Raw genomic sequence first — 23494 nt, forward strand, 5'->3', positions numbered from 1 at the left:
GCCGGTTGAGTCAAGTGCACATGTTTCCATAAACAACATGTGTTCTTTAGAGTGTACTCATTAACATTCTTGGTGTTCATTGGTGTTCATGAAATCCCTTCTGTTTCGGCTGAACATTCTTCCCGCAGTTGTATCGGATTGAGCTGGACTATATTCATACAGCTCAAATGTGAGATCTTTAATCTAGAACATGATCAATATAATTGACTTTCAACTTATCCAGCTTATTTGTGTGCCATGTTTATCAAATTGCAATCAGTTCCTAATGACACAGATCAACAGAGATCAATCAAATTCAAAAAAGTTAGTACTAATTTTTACGAGTAAAATGCATAATGTGTACCTGAAGTTTACCTTCTGTGCAGAGTGTGTACCTGACTTTTCATAAATGCAATTTGTGTACTTCGATTTTCAAAAAAGCTGCATTTTGTATATTTTGACCAACCGCCGTTAGTTGTCCGTTACTGCATCAAAGTCTGACGATCTGAGAATGAAATTCAGCAAATTTTTAATTGTTCAAATTTTATACTTCTTTTATGTATCTTTTTATAGTACATTTGTTAGCATTTAAAATCAAGGGACCAATTTGGCAAAAAAATAATTCAGGGGACCAAAATTTACATAACTATTCCTCCTTATACATGTTCATTTGCTTATTTTGAACGGCTAATTTCAAGAATTTGAGTGTATGTTTGTATATATCAACTGATATTTTTGTGATAAAAAATTGAATAAATATACTTTTTCCACAAAGGTTAAACTTTTAAAAATATATATTTAAAACTCATTCAAATTAAAATTTAAGCATACATGCATGTTATTCTTTTATTAGTTTCCTTATATTAAGTTTAAGTGAATATTCCTTCCATCTTAAAAATTAGTCTTATTATGATTTTTTCTAAAATATATTAGCTTAAATCGCGTGCGATGCACGAGTTTCCGTTATTATTTAAAAAATTTATTTATCCCGTCATATTATAATTTTAAAATATTTATATAAATTTATCATAAAAATAATAGGATGACATATGGTTGAAGTTTAAGAATTTAGTAGTTTAGTGGATTATACAATTATTTATTTATTTATTTTTAATAATTGAATAAGTTGTAGTGGTAGTTTAGTAGTATAAGTAGTTTAACTTGATAGTTTAACAATTTAGTAGTTTAGCGGATATATAACACAAATATTTACTTTTTTAATAACTAAAATAACCGTTGAACCAAATTATATCCCATTCCGGTTATTATAGTATAGTATAGATAATCGCAATTTATATATTAAAAGAATAAGAATAATTTATTTTTAGTATTATAATTAATATTTAATTTGTTTTAAAACTTATTTTGTAGTTTTTTAAAATTATGAAGCATAAAAGATTTTAAGGAAAAAATTGATAAGTAAAAAAGTTATCACTTTCAAAGTTACAAGTTATAACTTAATAGGTTATGTACCTCACTTACCGAATGTAAGATGTGGTGCACTTTAATACTTTATTTACGTACTCTACCAGTCTATTTTTATCATATTTGTCGGGAAAAATTTGTCACTTATTTCATTTTTACAATCCATAATTATAGATATTTTTTCATATTTACCCATTAATAGTTAGTTTCAATATTTGATTTTTCAAAAAATATAAATATCCTTTTTTAATTATTAAATTTGATTTTGTGTAATTAAAATTTTTTAATTATACATTCAGTTTATATTTTTTTTTCCACCTTAGCACTGGCACCGTTAGTAGGCAAGTAACGGAAATACCCAATTTGAAGCATTTCTCAATCTTGGAGTATACAAATTGCATTTTATGAAAATCAGGTGAAAGTTGAGGTACACATTATGCATTTTACTCAATTTTTACCTTGCGTAAAAATGAAAAGAATTTAGTGTGGAAAAAGCACAAAATTGAAGAGGATAGGGAAGGGGGACGTGCGAGCTGGTGATCCAAACAAAAAAACAGCACGGTCTAGCACACTCACTCGAAGTAGTGTTCTGTTGTTTTAGACAAGGCAAGAAATCAAGAATGCCCATGTTCTTCACAACCCAACTGGGTTCTTCTTCTTCTTCTTCCTCTTCTCTTTTCTTTCATTCTTCTGATTCAGCTTCACTCTTTCTGCAACCTCGTTCAAACCTCAACCCATCTTCGCTACTCTCTTTTTCAATAAAATGTCCCTATTCCTCCAGGTGCATTTTTAGAGTTTCAGCTGATCAGGCTGCTCAACCTGCCACTAATGATGCTCCTCCTCGGGTGTGTTTTCTTGTTTCCAGCTACAGCTTTATCCTGTGTTTGTGTATGTGTATTTTTCTGTTCATAATTATTACTTGCTTAGTTTGCCCCATTAGCTCATACTATGTACCTATGGATAAGTCCATACTTTAACCCTTAAAATGCCACTTTGATGTTATTTATCTGAAATCAAGTTAATGATAAGCTTGTGGTCATTTATGAACTTAACATTAATTAATCTTGAAACTTGTTGATGATAATTTACTTTCTTCAAATAGTGATCAAACTATGTTTACATGGATTTATCATTAATGGTAATAAACTCCATATACGGGGATGTCAATTTTGGGTTTCAGGCCATGTTCATGCATAACAAATCTGTCATTTTGGGTTGTATATGGTATTTTTTTTTAATTCGAGTTACGGGTGTGTGAGTGTGTCAAACATTGCCACTCCTACCCATACTGCTGGATTTTGAATGTAAAGCTTGATATTTTGGTGATTCAACTGACTGTTATGTCATTTGGATTTTGCTTCTGCAAAGAAGTAGGGATCCGCAGATTGGAAGGAAGCAAGAACTTATATTGAGAAGGGACTTATTTACCAAGGAAGGGTTGAGAACTTCAATGGTGGAGGTCTGCTAGTGCGCTTCCAGTCTCTGTTGGGTTTCCTCCCTTTTCCCCAGTTGAGCCCTTATCATTCATGTAAAGGTGCATTTATTTTATTCTTTCAGCCAAATATTTGTACTTCCTTTTGCCTACTTTATATTCTCACAAAACATTTCTCAGAGCCCAAATTGATGAAAGAATTTGAGGCAAGTAGATAGAGCAAGTGATTTTGAGTGCCTAGCCAGTGGTCTACCAGGCTAGTGCTTTAAGCAGTGTAAATTTAAAAATCATCTTGCTTTTTATATAGATATGTTAATCTGTATTATGAAATTTATTGAGGTTAAAAAAATCTGTTACTTAATACTAGTATGTCATACCTTTGGAACTTCAATATCTAGCAATATGGATTAGATATGAAAGTTGTTTTAGATAATCACTTCATGTTTTTCTTTTCTTGCTAAAGGCTGATATGCTTTTGTGATAAAAGACTTCTATGTTAGTATGAGATTTTCCTCATGATATAGTGGTTCTATATTTGCTAATGTCAATTCTCCTGTTATTCTATGGCCAATGCAGAACCCAACAAGAGCATTCAAGAGATTGCAAGAGCTTTGACCGGGTCTCTTATTTCCGTAAAGGTACCTTACAATATTGTGTCAGACGTACCTCTTAAGATAGCTTCTTTCCCATAAGCTGAACTATGAAAGAAGGAAAAAGTACAAACACCCAAACCTCAAAGATTTATGCTGGTGGATTTGAGATGTTGCAACATTTAAGTACATAGAAGCTGAAAACTATCAGGACAGAATTTAGTTGTGGAAGATAGAGTGCAATTTACCTGTATAAATCATGAGTACAACTTGTTTTTACATCTGGTTTTTTCATCTAACACTGAAGTGATTCTCTTGTTACCCCCCAATTTGTAATGCTAGATGCTTATCTATTAGACTATTATATTCGGATTTTTTACTTTATCTTGCCTAGATATAACTGGGATTCCAGTTTTTCTTATTTAATATCTCAATGAATTACTTTTCTCAGGTAATCCAGGCAGATGAAACAAATAAAAAATTGATCTTATCAGAGAAAGAGGCTGCCTGGGTGAAGTTCAGCCGAAAAATCTCAGTGGGTGATATATTTGATGCGAAGGTGGGTTCTATAGAGGACTATGGTGCATTTCTTCATTTACGGTTCCCAAATGGTACTTCCCTCCTATATTTCCTTTTACCATGTGTTAATTCGAAAGGATTTGCTCTATTTTATTATCTTAAGTTATTATTTACTAATGGCTTAGTATACTATACTGCAGGGTGTTATCATCTCACCGGTCTTGTACATGTCTCAGAGGTGTCTTGGGATTTGGTGCAAGACGTAAGAGATGTCCTACATGAGGGTGATGAAGTGCGGGTAAAAATTGTTAAAATAGATAGGTAATTTTTCTTTTAGTTAAAGCATCACATTTATCTGCCTGTCATTAGGTTATTGTAAGCTATATTAATTGGGAAGATTTCTGGCATAATCTTCTGGTAATATATGGTCAGACAATCCTATTTTCTGCAACAGAATAAGCTGACGAATGTCATTTGAGCATTTGATTATTTTGATTAGTCGAACAACAACATTAAGTTCTGTAAGATTTCTGTACAGTAGAATGTTCCCCAACAGTTGCAGTCATATAGCATTATTTATCATAAATTCAACAGTATATAAGAATGAATGTATGTTGGTACCTGAATGTCATAGATAATTAATCCTACTTAGGGTGTTGCTGCTATGTTTTCACTTAAAAGATGCTTAGATATTACGGTGCCCACTCTTTGGAGTGATATTTTGTTCTGATAGTTTCTGTGACTGTATATTATTGTCACTTTTTATGAGGACGGTGCTCAATCTATATAGCTTCACTGCTTGTATTGAAAAGAAATGTTGCATACCTCAGAAGTAGAATTTCACAAACTCACTTGTGTTTAATAATGCCCTTGTAAGGTTGTAGCTATATATTACTTGACAGTGTAAATGTGATTGTCATTATTATAGTTACGGCTCTGATTTATAACATGTTAGCAGGGAAAAGTCGAGGATTACATTGTCTATTAAGCAACTAGAGGAAGATCCGTTGTTAGAAACTTTGGACAAAGTGATTCCTAAGGTGTCTAAAATTTCCCAAGTTCTTCTGTTATTAATTATTGTTTATCTCCTCCTGTTACTTGGTCTGTGATCATTGCAACTTTAACAGGATGGTTCAGTTGGTTCCGATTCTTCAAGTGAAGATGAGAGCTATGATATTGAGCCTCTTCAGGGGCTTGAAACCATAATAGAAGAGCTCTTACAGGAAGATGGGTATGGTCATGGTTTCCACTCGAGTTGTACATTATTTCATTTAATCCACCATATAATTAATTTTTTTTGCTATATAAAAATGTGTTTTCAAAATTACTTTTAACTTAACAAAGAAATACTAAAAATAGCATATTTGTTTAATTTCTGTATTTGACTTGTACCCCAAAAAAAAATTGTATCCTTGTAACCTTGCTATATGCGGATTTGCATGTAGGCTAGGTGTTCATTTTTTGGCTGACTTGAACTATTTCCCAAACCTTAGCCTCCTTTTCTTTCAATCTGGTCTTCTACAACTCTTAGTAACTTAAATCATTAAGAGTTATGATTTTCTGTTACATTTTAACAAGGGTTAATAAGGTACCACTCTCTTTCCGTCTTTTGTAGATAAAAATGTTAGATATGTTCTTCTATCTAGTATTCTCTCCATAGCTCTCCTACCCCGCATCCCCAGCCAAATCAGAAAAGAAGAGTAACCCCGTAAGGCCCTAATACATTACTCGGTCACTCTTGTTGAGCCATATTTTGATAGATTCCTTCACAACCTACAGTTTTTGTTCATCTTACATGTTTTCAACAGGTTTTCATGTCCTATCTGTGCATTGTTGTGCATCTTGTTTATATATTTAATACATACAAAAGGTAATTTTCACATTCAAGATAATCCGGGTTTAGCTTTACCTATACTTTAATATACAGAAACCAATATTTTGAGAAATATTAAATTGAAAAATAATATATGAGAAAGTGAAAAAGCGTGGACATATTTATCCTTATGCACTCACACTTTCGTGCTTTTGTGGTCTGGTCTAGTATAAGTGATGTAAGAATCACACGGCAGGGATTTGAGAAACGTGTGGTTTCACAAGATCTGCAACTCTGGCTATCAAATGTGAGTGTTTCTTCGTGTATAGTAAGTAAAACATTTATTTTGATATGCCATGTCTGATTTGTAATTCAGTGCAAAGTCTGAGTCTTCTTTGGTCACAGGCACCATCAATTGGTGAACAGTTCACTCTTCTTGCTCGAGCTGGACGACAGGTACGTTATGCATTCTTCCCACTCTATCCATCTACATCACACCTACGTATATAACTCCTTGTTGGCGATACAGGTGCAAGAAATACAACTGACAACTGTACTTGATCAAGAAGGTATAAAACAAGCACTGCAGAGAGTATTGGAACGCGTCCCATGAGTTACGTTACATCTTTATAGCAATCCAAAATCCAAGTATAAAGAGGAAAATGAGCATGCAAACTCTTGTGCCTTTAAGCATTTTCCATGTTAAATGCATCTGTTGTATAGGATATGGACCGACCAAGTTTTTACCTGTATGTTTTGTTTTGTTCATAGATTACCCTGAATTCTCTTAACAGAACTATAGACATTAGAATTGGGTGATGGGATACTTGTTTTAACTTTTATAACAATGTACATACTATATACAGATCTATATACAGTCTAAGTCTATCTAATATCTAATGCCTGTCGAAAGTACCTAACTCATGTTCTAAATTACTTGTGAATTTGTGACTATCCACGGGGAACGTAGTATTAAATATATGAACTAATAAGGCCTTTCTCTAGCACCTTAAGATTTAGATGAGCTGAGTATCAAAACTTAGATTAGCTGGAGAACTAAGGTTCAATTGCTATCGATTTTAGATGAGCTTGTTACTCGAGTGTATACTTTCTTTTTATTTTTATCTAGGAGCGAAGTTTAAGAGCCGGTTTAGGTAGCTTTAAGCTGAGAAAAGACCCCATTATATCATCATTTTAAACTAAAAGGGGCTAATAAGTAATATGTTTTATAGGGTCCTATCCCAATCGTAGCGTCGAATCTATATTTTAATGACTCAAATTAATTTTTTTATTTTTCGCGATAAATATCTGCGGAAAAGACTTTTTATCTTCCGTTATAAATATTTGCGGAAACGACTTTTCTTTTTCGCGGAAGTTAATTTTTTTTTAATCTAGACCCTTGAAATAAAGATTTAAGGATTGTAAAGTATTGTGTTAGATAACACTTATTTAATACACGATCTTCGAGGATTAAGATCCATGTTTTATAAAGTCGGCAAAATATTTACATGGCAAAAAAAAGTGGGGTGTTGCTTTAAATGTCACTGTTTTGGGAAGAATAACCTTGAAAGTCATTTTGGAAAACATGGTCCAAAATGACACTTCAAAACGAAATCTTTTCTTATTTTTTTTATTTAATAAAAAACGGAATTGCGTCTTTCGTTTCGGCCCTTTTTCTTTTTCTTTTCTTATTAAAATCGTAATTTCCAAGCATTTTATGGGAGCAAAACGCAATTTCATATTTTGATTTTAAAGTTAACGTTGTTTGGTGTCTCGTTTTAAATGTTTTTTTTCTTTTTCCTTTTTATTTTTCTTTACCAGAAATGCTACATAATGATGTGTTTTAGAGATTAAAAAGTTATTTTAAGATGTATCTTGTTCGTATTTTATTCTTATCTATAAATATTTTAATATTTTTAAAACTTAAATTAAGAACCGGTGAACCCTAAAATATTTAAAAATGTTAAAAACTAGAGTTTGTTCCAAGTCCCTAAACCCTGGATTAAATTAGGGTTTAGGCTCTATCCTAAACCCTAAATCGATGCACCTTTTATTAATTTATTTTTTAATATTTCTAAAACCTAAAAGGAGATTGGAAAATCTAAATGTTAAAAATTGTTGAATTAGACACGTTTTTATTCAATTTTTAATATTTTTAACCTAAAAAATTAAAAATTGTTGAATTAGGGCCTACACTTTGAATTTTAAAAAATTTATTTAAAATTTTAATGTTTTGAAACCCAATAAAAAGGTATGAAAATATAAAATATTAATTAAAAATGAATGAAAACTTATTTTTAAATTGTGTTTTATAGTTAAAAATGTAATATCAAGTGTTGTTTAGGGTCTACAAAGATGACCTGGGGTTATGTAATAAATTAAAGAAAAATAAAAATAAAATAAAAAAGGTTGAAAACGCTAATTCATGTAGCGTTGACCTTGAAAACGAAAACTTGAAATGCGTTTTGACATAAAAACAGGATCTGAAATAACATGTTGAAATTTAGGAAAAAATAAAAAGAACGAAACGTTACACACATCCACGTTTTTGTTAATAAGAGAAACGACTTCCCGATCAATCATTTTATAGTGACATTTGAGACTATCATTTTAAGGAGTGACATTAAAATCATTATTCCTAAATAGTAATATTTGGTTTCTCTTTTTAAAAAAAAGTGATAGGTTTTATGAAATCGCATGCGTAGTTCGACATACTTTTTAGGAAGTCTTGTCTCTATGAAGTAGTAGTTGCATAGTGCCGAAAGACCAAATTTCAAGAAACAAGCCATGCAAGTTCAAATTTAGTGCATTGTAATAAATATTAATTAAATTGTTTTTTATGTCAGGAAAGGGTTATCCTCTTTATTAAAATGTTATTTAATATTAAATAATAAAAGTGTATTTTTCCACATGACCGTAATATTTTATATAATATTTAACTTTAATTAGGACTTGGTTTTTTTAATTTCTTTTTAGAGTTTTCTATCTCTATATAAACAAAATATAACGTATTATGATCTTTTAATATCTTTTATTTCTTTTTAGAGTTATCTTTGAAGAAGCCTCCTTATAATTTTAAGGATTGTCTTCTCAATTTAAGATTGTTTGTGAATTTAAGATTATGTAAGAGTTTTTATGAGTATTAGCGATTGTTTCTTCAACGCTTTCGTGTTGTTTCAATATTTGTTAGGATCTATATCTATTTATTAAATCTATTACATATGTAATACAACAGGGGTTGATGAACAATTTAATTAATATGACGATTATACCCTTACATTAATATACATTATTATCTATATAACATTTATTTCACTCTCATTCATTTATTAAAAATTATTAATTGTTGTCTAATTAATATATGCATATATACATTATACATACATATATTAATATATATATATATATATACATACATGCATATATATATATATATTATAAATATATACATATATATAATACATACATATATGCATACAAACATACATATACACACATACATACACACACACACATACACACATGGATACAAACTCATATATTTTTATTTGTTATCAATTTAACATCGTCATCTAACACAATAAATCGCCAAATATTATATTAATGTATATGAAATAAAAATAGAATAAACTATTTATACGCATATGTATGATTTATACTTAACTATTAATAATTATGTGACATATCATACAATCCACACTGTCCCATAGTTTGTTAACATCGCTAGGGGGGTTTGTTGAACAAATTAATTCATATGACAATTATACCCATACATTAATATCTATATAATATTTAATTCACAGCGTCATTTATTTATTAAAAATTATCAATTGTTGTATAATTAATATGTGCATATATATACACATACATACAATAAATATTTACATATGTAAAAATTAATACAGTACAGAGACATACACACACGTACATACTCGTATATTCTTTTTTGTCATCAGTTTAACCTGGTCCTCAAACATAATGAAATAACGAAATATTATATTATATTCAATAAAATAAAAAATAAAATAAATTACGTATACAGATATGTACGATTTATACTTCACTATCAATCATTCTATGACATATATCATATACTCCCATCTTCTCATAGATTGTTACATCGTTGTTAAACACATAGATTAAAAAAATAAATTATGTTGAAGAAAAATTAAGAAAGCGGAGGTAAATTTTGAAGCCATTATAAGATAATATGTTATTTTAGGAAACGTTAACAATCTGTTGGAACATCCCAAAATAGAAAGTTATTGGGACAGTGAGTATCATATGTCATTCAGTGAGTAAACTTACATTTCTGAAGTCAGTTGCCTATATAGTATGACTAATCAATCACATTTCTAACACATAAAGATATTAAATAATTAATAAATAAATTAATAATTATTTTATATTTAGAGTGATTGATATACATCAGACACACATAATCACTTGTATTTATTTTACTTTCTAAGAATTAACATATTATCAATATCATTTAATTATGAAGTGGCAAAAAATGTATACTAAAATAATTCATTACTTCCTGGGAATGCACTATTCCAAACATACCTCAATCACTCGTGCTCATATAAATAAACAAATATATTATTCATACATTAGGTAACAACATACATATCTCGTCAACAATTACAACGAAAATAGTTTTAATTAGCACAATCTAGAGTATGTCTGTGCATTGCACGAGCTATAGAGCTATAATACAACAACATAGGGATTCAATGAACAAATTTAATCATAAATACTCTAATTAATATCCATAAAAATATTCATTTCATCCATTAGTACACATTCATTAATAAATATTCTCCAAACGTTATTACTTATATAATATTTATTTCACACTTATCCCACAATTAATATATCATCAATATGCAAATTTATATCTAAGTCATTATTATATATTTGATCAAAAATACATACATTTAGTGGAAATCTTTAATATTACATTAATATTTATTTCATCTTATCATTCATTTATTAAAATATATTCATTGTTGCATAATTAGTATGAATATTTGTCTATAACTCATATTATATAGTGATTAAAAATACACGCATGCATACATTTATTAGTACATACATACTTATACATACATACATACAAATATACATACATACATACATCATACATACATACATACATACATACATACATATATATAAACATACATACATACATATAAACATACATACATACATACATATATACATGCATGCATACATACATATATAATAACATTTTACGTAATAATTTTTTATGGTATTAAAGAAAATTGTATTTATCTTTAGCCTTAGTTTAAATTCTGAACACGAGTTCATACATTATTAATTATCAAATTAATAATATCAACAAGTGAATTATAAACAAAAAGTACATAAATATCAATATTTATAAATTTAAATTTCACTGAGACATATAAATACGTAATTTGAATTAGATTTTTATTTGAATAGTAGGTCTAAGTAATAATAATAATAATAATAATAATAATAATAATAATAATAATAATAATAATAATACATAGTAGTTATATGTGTGAAACTTGATTATAAATCATAAAAATTTTATGAGTGATGTCCATGTATAACTAAAATAATAATAACAAAAAAAACTGTCCAAATTGTTGAATCAGGGGTGGAGGTGACCAAAATGTTAAGCAAACATAACAAATTAATCAAATGTCGTATCAACTAAATACGTCACACCAAATAGCATATCTCTGTGCCACACAAATTCAGATATCGAAACAACTCTCATATGCAAACATTAACAATAAGCTAAACATAATCCTGTATAATTTCATGTGTACTCTATTTTTTTTTTTCTAAAAAAAAAACAGAGTACACATGAAATGCAGAATGCTTCTTTAGGATAGGATACACATGTATATAAGATATGTCAATGAAACTTATATCCATTCCAATAAATTTGTGTAAATTTATCATTTGAGTACTTAAATCATCGAACAAAACTACGAGTACAAGAGAATGTTAAAATGAATAACATCAACTGAACACAATGGAGAATTAGTTATGCTAATTGAGGTCTAAATTGACTTTACATGGGTATTTATGACCAACAAACCGACAACATGTATATTGGGTCAAAGAATACCAAAAAAATGAGAATATTGGCTATGCACATGCATGCTCTAAATTGCACGAATATGTTATTTTAATTACAGTTGTTGATGGTATATTCATATTGTATTCAGGTGGATAATAGATGATATATTTGTTTGTTTGTATAATGAATACTTTTTGGGGTATGCTTGCATCAGTTCAGAATATGTTCTCGGACATTTGACATTAAGCTGAAATAACAATTGTATTGTATTCCTTATTGTCTATTGGGTGATTTATATGGATTATCGTTACAGAACTATATGTAACTGTTTGAATTACTGCAGAATATGATAGTTTATTCATATATACTTTTAATTTATAACTGTCATTTGAATTTAAGTCTTCTTGAGTTTTTATTTTTGACCTTAATAAATCTCCCCCTCTATTGTTCAATATTAACAAATACACATCTCTGGACATGTTACGCGCCTCATGGTTGCATTTGATACAGAAATCTTACCATAATTATTCGTTTTAATCCATACCATTCGTTCACGTTGTGGCATGTAAGAACGCATCCAAATACAAATATAAATCAGCATGACCACATATTTTATAAATATTATAAGCTAAATCACACACACACATTCATGCTTTAATTTTTTTAATAACGAGCCGAGTCGAGCCAAATTTAAAAAACAAGGTGAAAAAATGTTCACGATCGGCTCATTTATAAACGACCCGAGTCGAACATGAGTTTGCTCACAAACAACCAAACCGAACCGAACTTGAGCTGGGTCGAGTTGTCCACTAATAGTTCGCATATTTTTTTAATTGATCAAAATTAATGTAAAATTTATAATTTTATAAGTTATATGGAGATCAAATACTAGTTTCATCTTACAATTATACACGCGCACTCACATTCTACACTTGTTTCTTAATCCATATAATTTTATCAATTTATTTCACAAGTCGAGTTTTAAGAACAAAATCAATTCTGTTTTAAATTATTGAGACATTCATAACTTTTGAAATCGTACATTAATTTTAAATTGTTGATGTCGATTGTCAAAGATTTAATAGATTTTGATATTTTAGTTAAATTGGTTTAGATTAGAAAAGACATATAAAATAAAATAAAGGAAGTATGTTATAATTTTTTTAACAACTCACTATTTTAATTTATTTGAAATCGTAATTTTGGTCGATTTTATCATAGACTCCCCTAATAAAAGTGTGAGGTAAAATTTAGGGTTAAGTTTAATTAGAAATTATTTGTTAAAGTAATCAAGCTCTAGTGATATGTATTAAATTAATTATTTTATTTATTATTAAAATATGTATTAAATTTTAGTTAAATTAATCATTTTACTTTAAAATAAGAATTAAATTTTAATTAAAAAATTTAAAAAATTTATATATGTTATTAGTAAATATTTATTATTTGTTATATATAAAAAATTTATCCGAGTTACCGAGTTCGAGCCGAGACCGAGCTAAATGAGCCGAGACCGAGCCGAACATACAAAAACCTCGGCTCGGCTCGTTTAATTATCCCAGCTTGTTTTTATGTTCGTAATCGGAACTGAGCCGAGTTAACTTAAACGAGCCGATCCCGAGTTTTGTTCACGAACAACTCTGTTCATTTGCAACTCTACATAACACAGCTGGGTACTCCAATTTTTTTTAAATGAGATATACCGGTACGGAATACGTATCACAAGTCCGCATAACTTAGCAGGGTATCATCTATTTAATGGTATAAAGTCTCAAGCCAAAATTAGGCTTAAATTACTACAAAGCCTTTCTGAAATTTATGTTATTATAACGAAATGCCATTAAATTTGGACACATTATGTATTTATACAGTACATATATTATATTGGGGCATATTTATACAATACATATATAGTAAAGTAATAATATATATATATATATATATATATATATATATATTGGGATGATGACGTGTGGAATGAAATCTTAGGACAGAACCAATCTGAACAACCAAACGCCTGACATATCCAACAATTGTCGAACTATCCATCTCAATTATGGAACTATAGTGTAGATTGTGCTTACGTGTCACTCCCTAATGACAAAGAGATGTAAGTATTTAGTTATACACATAATTTGAATTTAAAACTGATGTGATGTATGTGTTTAACTGTGATAATATACACATTAACTCACTTCCCCCTCTCTAATTTGAATTTGAAATTAATGTGATGTGTATGTGTAACTGTGATAATAATATACACATAAACTCACCCCCCCTGAATTTGAATTTGAAAGTTAAGTGATGTGTGTGTTTAACTGTGATGGTATATATTTTTAAAACATCCAATGTTCCCTCCTCCTTAATTTCAATTTGAAATTGAAGTAATGTTTGTGTTTTAACTGTGATCATCTTTGATCTTATATACATTATGTTTAATTATCATTTTCTATTTTGAAATTTTCCTTCGGTGCCTTAGACAAAAGAAATTGAAGGTTAGGAATGAATAACGGGAAGAATGGGTCGAGTAAAGGAACTAATCTTCCTCCCGATAATGCTTTTATCATTAGTTTGTTCTATGTTTTGGTATGTTAACATGTGCTCTGTTTTGTATGTTAACATGTATTATGTTTTAATTATTCATAATCTGTGTTATATATATGTTTCTGTCATTTTTATGTATGTTGATGTTCTCTTCATAAACTTTATGACATATATCCATTATATTCATGTTTAGGGATTTCTGATGGAATTATAAAAAGCAGTGAGGCATTGTTGTCAAGAGTTTGTGAGTAAATTTTCCCCTGAAAATGTACATTATTACTGGAACATACTCTGCATATTCACATTCTCATTGAGATCATGATGCTGAGATTTCCTGATTCAGATTCTGATGTTGAGAAATACTAATTCATACATAAATCCTAACGAGGAGCATCAGGATCAGGATTTGTATATAAATCAAGATTTCGCTGCATCAAGATTCAAAATAGTATGAGGATATGTATCAGGATTTATATGCATCAGGATCTAATGGTGATGTCAATGTGCAAAGTGTGTACCATTATACATAATTTTGTCAATAATATGTCACCCTTTGTCACTCAATATTATTCATATTTCCCCATTTAAGAAATTATGACATTTCAAGGATGAGAGTGTATGAAAGGGAGTACATGGCAACTCAAAGACTAGCTGTTAAACTAACTGTTCATGTTGCCACGGTAATAGAATCCGAACTTGGATTTCAACCTGGCCACAATGTTTGTGAGTGTTTATATGAATGTCCAATTTATATATGAAATATGTTCATCAGGATGTTGACCGAATGTCCTATTTATGTGAACAGGGAATTATGATCCATTGTCAAACTCTCAACCCCCAGATTTAAATAAACCGGATTCAAGGGAGTCCAGCATCGAAGCAAATGTTAGGCACGACAAAGAAACAGTAGGCAACTGTGGCCAGCATTGTAACATGTCATGGATGGACAAGAATTGTGAGTTTTCATAACTTATCATAAATTAACTGATTAAATACCTAACATGAACTGCTGTTAATATGGGGTTATAAGAGAAAGGTAGAGAAAAGAAGACTAAAGTTACATATAATAGTCATCTGTCAAGAGTTTGCGAGTTTGTTTACTGCAACTTCTAAAAATTAACAATTATTTATATTATTGTACCTTACCTTAGATGTTATTTTTAATATGTAGTCAACTATGACCCTTCAATTATGGTATAGAACTTTGGACCTACTTTGCCTGCCTACGAATCTAATTTGGAGGGTATGAAAAATATAAATCAGGAAACTTTTTGTAGTGCATTCAACTTACTGCACAAACTCAAATTTTTCTTATTTGTAGTCAATATAGAACAAAATAAGAGGAAAGTGAATTTTTTACAGTGAAATCAAGTCCAACGATAAAAGCGTTAATGTCAAGTGCTAACATGTCTCCTTGAACACCCTACCCTAGGTTGTCCTCTTTCTGGCCGGAATTGATAAATGATAATATTTTATGCTTTTATGTACATGAATTACGGGCTCCATAATGGACTTAGGAAAAAGGCAGATGGGCTACTCCAGGATGGGCTCAAGGAAAAGGCAGACGGGTCTTCCAGTATGGGCCTAGGGGGAGCATATAGCCTTCCAGTATGGGCCTTACGGGAGCATATAGCCAGATGAACTTCCCGTTTGGGTTGAGGGGGAGCCTGGTCACACTAAAAGAGGCAGAATCTACAAGTATCGGGCCCGATGTGTGAAGAAGGAGATTGTTAGGAGTTGTCCCACATCATTTGTAAGAGGGGCCTATTGCTAGAATATAAGTAGCCAGATAACTCCATTAGTATGAGTCATTTTGGAAGTAACCCAAAAACAAACCCGTGCGGGCTTGGGCTCAAAGCAGACAATATCATACTAATGTGGAGTTAGGCCTTTTTAGCAAAGCCCAACAGTCTATCTTCAATCAATACTAATACACTGAAATCTTTTGGTGGCACTTTTAGACTTCTGAAACCCTGAAATCTTTAAACCTTGTTCTTCACTGAGGCATGAACATATTAATGAAATTATTTCATTGACTTGTAAACAGACTTCAAAACTTCTTCTAATGTTTTGATTCTTTATATTTTCCCTGTCTTCATTTCTTCCTGATTTCTTGTGTAGACGTAGTATTATTTACCTGTCTTGTTCTAGTGTTAAGTTATCACATCATACAGCTTCTCAATCTCACCAACAGTAATTTATTACGCCATGGTCATGGCAAATATGAACTTTTCAAAGGAGTTGTTCACATAAAACTTTGTTCTTTCAGTAGGCGAGTTTCTGAACCTTTATGTCTTTCCTCATAGGGATAAATCTCAAATATGTAATAGAGATTTTCATGTATAGATTCATTACTTTTCCGGGTTTTGCCTTTGTCGTTTATGGTATTCCTGTCATCTGCTTCTTCCATTCCTCAAATTTTACTTAGCTTTATCAGTCCATTAAAGTCCTTTATATTTTCTTCAATGTCATGAATAAAGGTAACCACTTGTTACTGGATTCGAAGATGAACTTTCTCAAGGTCGTACTCTTTAGTTCCTTCATAAAACATGGGGGTTCCATAACCAAGATCATTTGAGTCCACATTAGCTTTGATTCCCCTCTCAGAGATCATAATGGCCAAACTTTTTTAGATCCTACCTTAGGGCACATCTCAGAGGATTTAACATCATCGTGTGGTGCCTGGGCACTTCAAATGCCTCTCGGAGGTGTTCTATGTCTTCTTCCATGTACATGATCTTAGTTCTAATATATTATAGACTCTCATGGTCTTAGGAATGTTGTCCTGATTATCAACTTCTCATTTTAAGGTTCCTTTCCCGCCAATAGGAGAATTCCTCTTTATTTTTATCATCATACTATGGTTTAAATCAAAATCGAGTTTATGTGTAATAAATTCAAGATCAAATTTGGGCTTATCGGTCGTTATCCATGCGAATACATTGTTACTTTAAGAAAGCAATCAACTTTCCCTTCAAGGGTTCTTGAAGCGAAGCTCTAAGATAAGTGACATTATATGGTTTTTAATGTGACAAAGGGATGAGAATTAGATCTTTTGTTAGATTTCCTCATTGTTTATTATTTTTTCGTACTTTCATGTCTTCAATTGGGAGGACTTGCCCCCCAATTATATCATTTTATGTGGCTACATAAAATGTGAGTTGTAAATCAGTGAGTCCCATCTGTCAAGAATATTTTAGAGTTTTATATCATAGTGTGATGACCAGGGGGTCTTTATAGGGGGACATCAACCCTTCCAAATCGGAATCATCAAAATTGGTGGCAATTCCATTATCGCTAGTTATGGAAGACTACCTTTCGGGCACAAGATTTCAGTGAGCTTCTTGAAGTCCCAGCGGCCGTTAGTCTTCTAAGGATCATATTCATAAATATCCCCCAGGGATGCATTTTTTCTAGAGTTTCTTGATCTCCCATTTTATTCTTCATAATCTCTCTTTCTATTACTTTCTTCACTATCTTGGTGAACCTGTTCGATATTCTTCTTCGAATTAGGAACTCAATTTTATTCCTTAGTTGACGATAATTGTCGGCTTCCTCTTTGTGAAATCATAAATATAAATTATTAACGTAGTTGCCTTCCCACTCTTGCAGCTTGAGTATGATTTTCTAATGAGTTTTGACCAATGACAACTTAAAGTTGACATCCACGGCTCCTTTTGGTTGATCATTGATATTTTATCATCTAAGTATGTATTCATCAGGGATTTTCTTTGAATTGATCCAGGTTGTTCAAGGATTTTTTATATCCTCTTTCCATGTTCATGGAAGATGCAAAGGAACTCATGCACTCTTAAGCCATCGTTGAGTCGTGCCCCTCGAGGTTTTGAGAACTTCCTTGTGTGGTCAGACGGATACCGATTCCATCATATGCTTAGATGGGGGCACCTTTTACTCCCTCAAAATATAGGTATTCATAATCTTCCCCATGGAGAGATATGTTGGATCATTCAGATCTCTATAAGGCATCAAATCTTTGGGATCAACCCTTGAAATTTCTGTCTTCCATCTTCATGAAAGGTTGTTCAGACCAATTATATCGGAGAAGCGACCTTCCAAGTAGTTAAGTTTGTTGTTCCCTTTCCAGGCTTTCCAATTCTTGCAAGTAGTTAAGTTTGTTGTTCCCTTTCCAGTTTTCTTATCCTCCATTAAATCACGAGCTTTATGAGCCAAAAATCCACTCTTCATCTTCCTAAGCTTTCAGTCATTGAGGCCCTCGAAGCTTGGGACATCCTCCTTCGGTCAGTCACTTCTGGGCATTACTATTGGTGAGACTGCGTAGCTGTATGAACAGTTACGTGATAACTCAACACAATAACAACACTAGAACATGACAGGTTAATAATACTACGTCTACAAGGATGAATGAAGACAAGGAAAATACAAAGAATCAGAAGATTAGAAGAAGGGTGGAAGTCTGTTTACAGGTCACTGAAAAAAGTTCATTAAATGTTCATGCTTCAGTGGAGAATAACGGTTAAAGACTTTCAGGGTTTCAGAAATGATGAAGATTCAGTATATAAGTGCTACCAGAATATTTCAGTGTATTAGCATTGATTAAAGATAGACAATGTGTGAAGCATGGGAATCTGAGGAATTGAAGACATGGTATAGACAAAGGTTAAAGAAGACAATTGCAATCTTGAAGCTATACTCACTGACAGGAGTTCATTTATATATTCAAGCGTTGGTGAAGAACAGTGAATGAAGTATTCAAGATTGTAGTAACAATGAAGACGTTGTCTAAAATACCAGAAAGGATTCCAGTGAAAGTACATTTGTTTATTGACAGTCAGTGTTAGAAGCAATGTATATTCAACCAATCTGTATCAACTCAAAAACACAAGTCAAATTGAATTAGGTTCTCTCAATGCTAGTTGTTTGTGAACCAGACCAGTGCACTAAACATCAGTATTCAAGAAAGTATTTTGATTCAATTACAGAAGAAAAATGATTGATACATTGAAGAATGGTTTGACAAAGAGCTAAAATACTCTAAGTCATAACAACTCTCTCTATCTAGTCACCACAGGAGTCCTAGTCGCCACAGAAATAGACTAAATCTATCTGGTCGCCACAGGAGTACTAGTCACCACAGAGGATACTGTCACCACAGAGCTATTACCAGAGAAATGCACAAGACAACTCTATCGCCATAGAAATGTCGCCACATAAATGCACAAGATAACTCTGTCGCCACAGAGCTATCGCCATAGAGAAGGCACAGGGGATGCTGTCGCCACAGAGCTCAGTCGTCATAGATGTATTATTCGTTGATTCATTTGCAGCAATTCAAGGATTTGTGTGGACACAGAAATGCCACCTGTCCAATTGAATTGATATAAGTCTACACTTTGAAGCAGAATAAAGAAGTTCTGAGTTTTGTTCATCTTCTCTCTCACGGGAGATGATGAAAACAAGAAACAAAGAGAATACAGAGAAGCTGAGCACATTGATATTCATTTAACTTCTCACCGGAGACACGTTATAATGCCCGATTTAACTCTTGTATATTCATAGGGGCATTATAATCGTTATTCGGTAATTAAATCCTAGTACAAACAAAAGATAGATCATTGTATAGGATTTGATTTGTAAATCTTTGTAGTAGCTAAGAACTTTGTTGTTCTTAGATTATAGCCGGTTAATTTATTTACCGGAGTGTAGCAACACCCCTCGAGGATTTATATACGAATATATACTTCCCCTAATATCTTGTGTTCCTCGTTTTATTGTACCAAATACTATTCCTCTCAAGAACACGTAACCACTAACCGAACATTAAATCTATATCCGCTAAAGATGCGAAAGAATTTTTAATTTAGTGATTATCGTATTCAACCCCCCTTCTATGATAATTCGGGACCTAAAAATTGGTATCAAAGCTTGTGATCGATATACAAATTAGATCCGGTGTGTCAGCCCAAACAGTCAAGTTCTCATATTTTCAGATTTTTTATTTTCAAAAATTTTCAACACTTGAGATTTTTGAATTTTAAATAATTTGGACTTAGCCATATTAAGGGTACTCAAAGTATTGGTAAATTCCTCCGGGCTTTTAAAGTGAATTTTGAAATGAGATCATACATGCAGGAATTGTGGAGGTCAGAGAGAATAGTGGGGACATACTAATATCTTAGTTACATGCAGTAAAATTGGAACCTCGGGACATAATGTAGGAGTTACAGATAGTTGAATCAAAAGAAGCTCAGGTAGATGTACTTGAGGGACTGGACGTCAGGGCAGTGTTTCACATGTCAGGGAAGTTTGGTGGTATCAGATTCACAAGGAGTATATAAGCTACATCCAAGGATCAAGCCTATCAATTCCGAAGCAAAGATTCTTACAGATTCAGTTCAAGAGGTGATTACAGGCTGAGAATGGGACATAAACAAGATTTGATAGCTACAGGTATGACAAGACATATGTGTCAAGTAACTATCAGGGGTTTTGCTACAACAGAACAAGAAGCTTGATAAATAAGGATGAGTAGGGATTCAGTTGAAGAGTTGAGACAAAGGTGGAATGTTTTCTTAGGGAAGCAGCTAGTCAAAACTTATAGTTCATGGGAAAGAGTTGGGATGGATCCGATGACGAGAATCATGAATATCTTGCTTTCATAGAAATCTCTAAAGATGATCCAACTCACATATCTCAGTTTTGAATTTCTTGAACCATTGTAATATTTTGTTTTCAATATTCAATGCATGATAAGATCTTAGTGTTTAAATTTTTAACTTGTGCATGTTACTTTAGATGATCTTAAATATGTGTTTGAATATTTGTTGAACATGATTAATTGCTTTAGGGAGATATATATTTTTCCAACATATAAGACGTTTGTTTATGCTTATCTACTGTATCCTAATACAATGTGATTTATTCATTTGATCTGAATTGTTTGTTAAGATGTATTAGTTTATAATTGGATTGAGATAGCTAGATGAGATTTATCAACAGGATTGGACTAGATAAAATTAGTGATTTATTTGTTAAATCTGCTTACTCCATATCATGCCTATATTGCTTAATTCTTATGTGTAATGTTTTTGAATGAATGCCATGTATTCTTAATACAATGCTTGCTTATTTCAATACCATGAATGCATCTCTTAGTACTTGCATTAATTATATAAAAAGCATGATTATGATTACAATAGGGCAAAGAATGCTAGTCCTTCTTATGTAAGGTTGGAACCATTTTCCCTTAGCCTAGAGATAAATCTGTCAAGGGTATTAAAATGGAGAAAATGGTCAGTCAAAGATAAGAATTAGCATGATAAGGTTGCAGCTGTTATTATCTCTGATTATAATAATATCTCTAATCCATCTGGACCCAAACTAATAAGTTGGGTACCAAGAACTGTTAATCCATTTGTGAGTGCAGGACATAACAGGTCAATTGATTCTTATGTATTCTTGGTAATTCATACTCAAGGCATATGATCAAGGAAAGAGCCTCACAATCAAATGTGATTGACAAAAGCTATTCCGTCAATAATATTTGGAGATGACAACAAAGGTTTTTGTTACGGGATAAACTATGCAGAAAATGGATGTCATCATGGATTCAACAATTGCTATCACTAATAACAACTAATCATTGGAGTCATTGATAACAGTTGAAGCAACTTCTTGCTGGAGAATTAAGGCACAAATCCTCTTATCAGACAGTTCTGCATCAAAGGACAAAATGTCAATTTAATGAAGAATTAATGTCTCATCTGAAGCAGGAAGATTGAGAAGCTTGCTCTTGTTAGATTAAGGAAAAAGATATGCTCGTAGCTAGACTGGGAACTCTGAAAAGGTGAAGTCAATGGTTTCTACTGTAAAGCTTTATCTGACACAAGTTTAGTTATGGCAATGGAAGCTCTCACCCTTGAACATCAACACAAGGAACTCTTTTGTAAAAAGGGTTTAGTGAGAGGACTGCCTCATCTGGAATTCAGAAGACGATAAATGTGAGGCATGTCAGAAAGAGGAGTCAAGGACAACATCACATCTAAGTAAAGATATACCTTAGTGATAGTGGATGAATACTCTTAACATAAAGTTATTGTTCATGCATTCTCAAGACAAGACATCACAGATGGTGATTGATCACATCAAAGAAGATCAAGCTGGAAGCAACTGTAAAAGAAATGATCTTGTGAACAGATAATGAGACTGAATTCAAGAAGCAGTTCTGATTAATATCTGTAACATCAGGAATATTCTGAGTCATACTCGGCACTATGAACTCCGTGTCAGAATGGAGTGGTACAAAAGAAGAACCGGAACTTGATTAAAGCTACAAGGGAAATATCAAGCTAATCAAGACTTTCTAAATACCAAAGGGCTGGAGCAGTCAAAATAGTTTGCAACACGTAAGATCAAGCCTTGATCTGGATGTATACATGAAGACCACTAATGAGTTAATGGCCAACAGGAGCAAATACTGGATAACCTGAAAGTGTTTGGAGAGAATGTTCTACAAAAGCAAACAATGAAATGTTTTCAGTTGTTTGAAGATCTTGGCATTTGCAGCTAAGACTTGTGAGGATATTCTTCATGGCTACTCAGTGGAGTCTACAACCTACAGGGCATTTTTGGTTGATCAACAGAAGGTGATAGACAGTCTAAGTGCACAATTCAACAACTCCATGCTTCAAGCTGTTAAAGGAGAAATTAATGGTATTGATGATTCATATCCCACACTGGAATGGCAGTGTATAACACAACTCATTATTTCAATGAAGCTAGTTAGCAAGGGTAAGGATTTTCAGGAAATCCTAGCAATAGCTTAGGGGGAGCAATAGAAGGATCAACTAGTCAGACACAACACCAAATTGAAAATCAGAGGACACTAAAGAACATATCTGCTGAGACAAAGGGTTTGATGTCAATATTATTCCCAGAGTCTAGTTCTTAAGTGATCCAGATGGTGGAGTAATGATTAGCAGGGCTACTGAGTATGATGATTAATTCTTTAGTTTTTTTATCTGACGAAGAAACTGAGAAAGTTACAGAAGCTCTGATAGATCAAGATTGGTTGGGTGATTGCAAAGCAAGATGAACTCAATTAGTCAGCAAGCAGATTGTAGGGAAGC

General features: G+C 31.9%; 1 protein-coding gene across 1 annotated transcript; it reads left to right on the forward strand.

Moving 5' to 3' along the window:
• Positions 1 to 1914: 1914 nt before the first annotated feature.
• LOC141724991 (uncharacterized) lies at positions 1915 to 6635 on the forward strand. The gene is made up of 10 exons (XM_074527330.1): positions 1915 to 2249; positions 2779 to 2938; positions 3413 to 3474; positions 3878 to 4037; positions 4146 to 4266; positions 4904 to 4985; positions 5073 to 5176; positions 5987 to 6065; positions 6164 to 6214; positions 6288 to 6635. Exons 1-10 carry the CDS (start codon positions 2025 to 2027, stop codon positions 6369 to 6371), a joined length of 1128 nt encoding a protein of 375 aa, XP_074383431.1. The 5' UTR covers positions 1915 to 2024; the 3' UTR covers positions 6372 to 6635.
• The last annotated feature ends 16859 nt before the right edge of the window (positions 6636 to 23494 follow it).

This window comes from Apium graveolens, chromosome 5 (assembly GCF_009905375.1).
Source record: "Apium graveolens cultivar Ventura chromosome 5, ASM990537v1, whole genome shotgun sequence".
In the NCBI taxonomy this organism is placed as follows: Eukaryota; Viridiplantae; Streptophyta; class Magnoliopsida; order Apiales; family Apiaceae; genus Apium; species Apium graveolens.